At 33.6% G+C, this 3,428-nt stretch overlaps 1 protein-coding gene, 1 long non-coding RNA gene and 1 pseudogene across 2 annotated transcripts; 2 read left to right on the forward strand and 1 right to left on the reverse strand.

The window, feature by feature from the left end:
• Positions 1 to 1,068: 1,068 nt before the first annotated feature.
• LOC130507752 (uncharacterized) lies at positions 1,069 to 1,955 on the forward strand. The gene is made up of 3 exons (XR_008942427.1): positions 1,069 to 1,201; positions 1,457 to 1,483; positions 1,849 to 1,955. It is a non-coding gene; the product is annotated as an uncharacterized LOC130507752 (long non-coding RNA).
• A 155-nt stretch (positions 1,956 to 2,110) lies between these two features.
• LOC130507754 (HVA22-like protein c) lies at positions 2,111 to 2,537 on the forward strand. Its single transcript, XM_057002409.1, has 2 exons — positions 2,111 to 2,334; positions 2,444 to 2,537. Exons 1-2 carry the CDS (start codon positions 2,111 to 2,113, stop codon positions 2,535 to 2,537), a joined length of 318 nt encoding a protein of 105 aa, XP_056858389.1.
• Positions 2,538 to 2,919: 382 nt separating this feature from the next.
• LOC130507751 (uncharacterized) lies at positions 2,920 to 3,424 on the reverse strand (annotated as a pseudogene).
• Positions 3,425 to 3,428: the final 4 nt, after the last annotated feature.

A 3,428-nucleotide genomic window follows, 5' to 3' on the forward strand; every position in this document is an offset into this window, starting at 1 on the left:
TTTTGACAATTATGCAATTTTACATATTTATTTAATATATTAATTAAAAATAAATAGATTGAAAAATCTACCTAAGATTATAATTTAAAATATATACATGCACATTTTAAATATAATTCAAAAAAAACAAAAAAATTATCTTAATTTTAATGTTCAGTTAAATCAAATTTATATTAAAATAGTGATAAGGAAAAATAAAATTTATAATATTAATAATAAATTAAATATAATTTATATTTATCTGTTAAAAATATTTTAAAATTTTTTACTGCACATGGTGCAGAAAAACACCTAGTATGTATACAAAATCAATGATAAAAATCGTTAACAAAACCGAGTCCAATTAAAACCGAACCAAACTATTGATGTAATTTATCATCTATCTTGTTTTGGATTTGATGGACAAAGATGCGTAGCATGGCTGTTTGAAGTGCCTGGGGCACCAGATGCTAATGAGCATATCTCTTCCATCTTTGGGTTGGAAAAAAGATTGACGAAGAGGAAAGGAGACTAAAATGTACAAAAGAAATAAACTCTTCTAATTCACTGGATCTGCATCTGATAGAAAACTACATCGTTTAACTTTAGGATATATATTGGTTCTTGACAAAAGTGATATGCATTATTTGTTGAACTCAGGCCGAAATGTTTTAAGAGAGGTTAGCTTTTCTTTTATCAATTTCATGTGATGTTAAGATAATGGGTTTCTGCATTTGCTCAGGCCCAGATTGCATGATGCTTCCTCCCTCCATCGCCCATTGATTGATAAGGCCTATAGAGAAAACGTGGGGGGGGGGAGGGGGTCATAAAGCCCAATTATTTAATTTAAGCTGAGAGAACAGTCAAAGTAGAGTTTAGCCGACATCTGAACGCATAAAATCTTATCTCATATGACCCTCCTCATTTAACTCTCTTTTTAAATTTACCGAGTAGAAACTCGAGTCATGCTCAAGTAAAATTCTTATAAATGTGTTTAGAAATAAACAATTGTCCCATGAAAAAAAGGAGTGGTCATAAAAGTCCAAGGTAAAAGCTGGCCTCCATTCCACTTCTACACTGTGAGAAAAGAGAGAAGAAAAATAAAAAGGGAGAAAGATTTGGAAATTAAGGAAGAAACTGGAGAGTAGCTAGTAATGCCTTCTCATTCTGGAGATGACAATGTTCTTCAAGTTCTCATCAAGAACTTCGATGTTCTTGCTCTGTATGTCTCTTTGACTCTTTCCACTTCTCTTGTCTTTACAGATCTTTATCTTGTTTTCTTTAAGATTGTTAATTAGATCGTATCTTGTTTCCTTAGTTTTTCATTTCTACTGAGTTCAACTACATTGTCTATGTTCTTGATCCAGTTTGAAAGAGAAAACCATCTTTAGTTTTTTTTTTTACTGATTTATAGAGTTTAGTTCTGTGTTTAAATTTTATTTGAAAGTTTAAACTTGCTTTATTTCTGTTTATGCAGCCCATTGGTCGCTCTCGTCTACCCTCTGTAAGTGAAACTCTCTCCATATAATTTAGTGTGTTACTAATTAAACACTGGGGAAATTAAAAGATTAAATTGATAGCAAAACTCACATTTAAGCTAATTTTCTGTGTTAAGATGGGGTAACTAAAAGATTTAATTGATAGCAACACTCCCTTTTAAGCTAATTTTGTGTGTTAATTGAGGTAATAGATTTTAATTGATAGTAAAACTCTATTTTAAGAGGCTAATCTTCCCATCCAGATTGATATGACATGAGCACTTAGAATCCAAAGCACGAGGCAGTATGCTTTTGGAGTGTTTAACTACTTTATTAGTAGATTAGATAATGTGTTAGAATAATTAATTATGGTGGCAAAAAAAATTAACAGGTATGCATCAGTGAAAGCAATAGAGACAAAATCATTAGCAGAAGACGAGCAATGGCTCACATACTGGGTTCTCTACGCAATCATCTCCCTCTTCGAACTCATTTTCCTCCAAACTTCTCGAATGTTAGTTCTGTAACGTTACTATTATTATTATTTGTCGAGCACACTATTTTTATGCTAGTGCAAACCATTTAGCTTGTGCTTACAAACTTCGGTCATATAATAAATAATCAAATCTCTACTTCTAATAAAGGTTTCCGATATGGCCGTTCTTGAAGCTGGTGGGAATGCTGGGCTAGTGCTGCCACAGTTTAACGGAGCAGAACATGTCTACAGACATTTCATCAGGCCATTCTACATGAACCCTCAAAGAGCTTCCACCAATATTTGGTACGTTCCTCAGAAGAAGCTCAACTTCTTTCCGAAACGTGACGACGACGATATCCTCACTGCTGGCGAAAGTACATGGAGAAACACGGCACCGACGCATTTGAACGAATGATCGTCAGGGGTAAAATTCAAAATAAAATAAACATGTCGTATGGTTTTGGTTGTTTGTTTAAAATGTTTAATGAATGTGGTTTTTATGATGCAGAAGGATAGTTATGAAAGAGGGAGGAGAGAGGAGAGGAGGAGGAGGAGGAGGAAGCAATAACTACATGATCTTTGATGATGATTATAGGTACTAAGTTTTACCAAAGTTCTGGGTTCGTTTTGATCGGTCACTGATCTGATCATAAAACTGTTTGGTTACATTATTCAGTTTGTAAGCTGGGCTGTGTGACTTTTGTTTATCTCTATTGACTTTAATAATTGTCAGGATTATGTCTGAGTATCATCCTTATGTAGGTGTTAACATGTTTTGTATTAGTAATAGAAATCTGCCATTTTATAGTTTTAAGAAAAGCCAATGACATATCATAAGGTCGAATAAACTAAACCCAAATGCTCATATAAGTTCTTGAATCTCAAAGTAGAACAGAACACAAGAGTTCTTTTAAAACAAAAAGAACTAAAATACTGAAAGTGCTTATGACGTCAAAACAAAATTCAAAAGCTTGAAGGTTATGTTTAAGACCTTGGCTTCTCCTTCTTGCCCTTGTAGAGAGCAAGAGAGTGAAAACACCAGCAACCTTGACGACCTTGTACCTTACTCCAGGAATATTCCCAACAGCATGACCCTTACGCCCAAATCCAGAGATCAACACCTCGTCCTACAAACATCATAACACAAAAAAAAAATGATTTTCAACTTTGACAAAAAAAAAGATTCATAATTGGTTTACAAAGTCTTTTTTTTTATAATTATTATTAGACTTACATTTGGCTCAATGAGGTTCAAACAACATCGTTGGGACAAAAGCAGTAACTTTCTTTCCATTCTTGACAAGCTGTACTCTAACACACTTACGGATAGCAGAGTTTGGCTGCTTAGCCTCCATTCCTCTGGAATAATCAAACCACAAAGACTCTCACTCGATCATCAATACTAAAAAATAAAAATAAAGCAGAAAATAAATGTTCCTTTTTATATAGATAGCTCTTACATGAGCTCAAGGACGATTCCTTTGGCGTGAGAA

This window comes from Raphanus sativus, unplaced genomic scaffold (assembly GCF_000801105.2).
Source record: "Raphanus sativus cultivar WK10039 unplaced genomic scaffold, ASM80110v3 Scaffold5554, whole genome shotgun sequence".
NCBI classification, from domain to species: Eukaryota; Viridiplantae; Streptophyta; class Magnoliopsida; order Brassicales; family Brassicaceae; genus Raphanus; species Raphanus sativus.

Coding starts and splice junctions, on each gene's coding strand:
- LOC130507754 (XM_057002409.1), top strand. CDS start 2,111: ATGGCCGTTCTTGAAGCTGGTGGGAATGCTGGGCTAGTGCTGCCACAG. Junction 2,335..2,443: donor TGGAGAAACACGGCACCGAC/GCATTTGAACGA, acceptor TTTATGATGCAG/AAGGATAGTTATGAAAGAGG.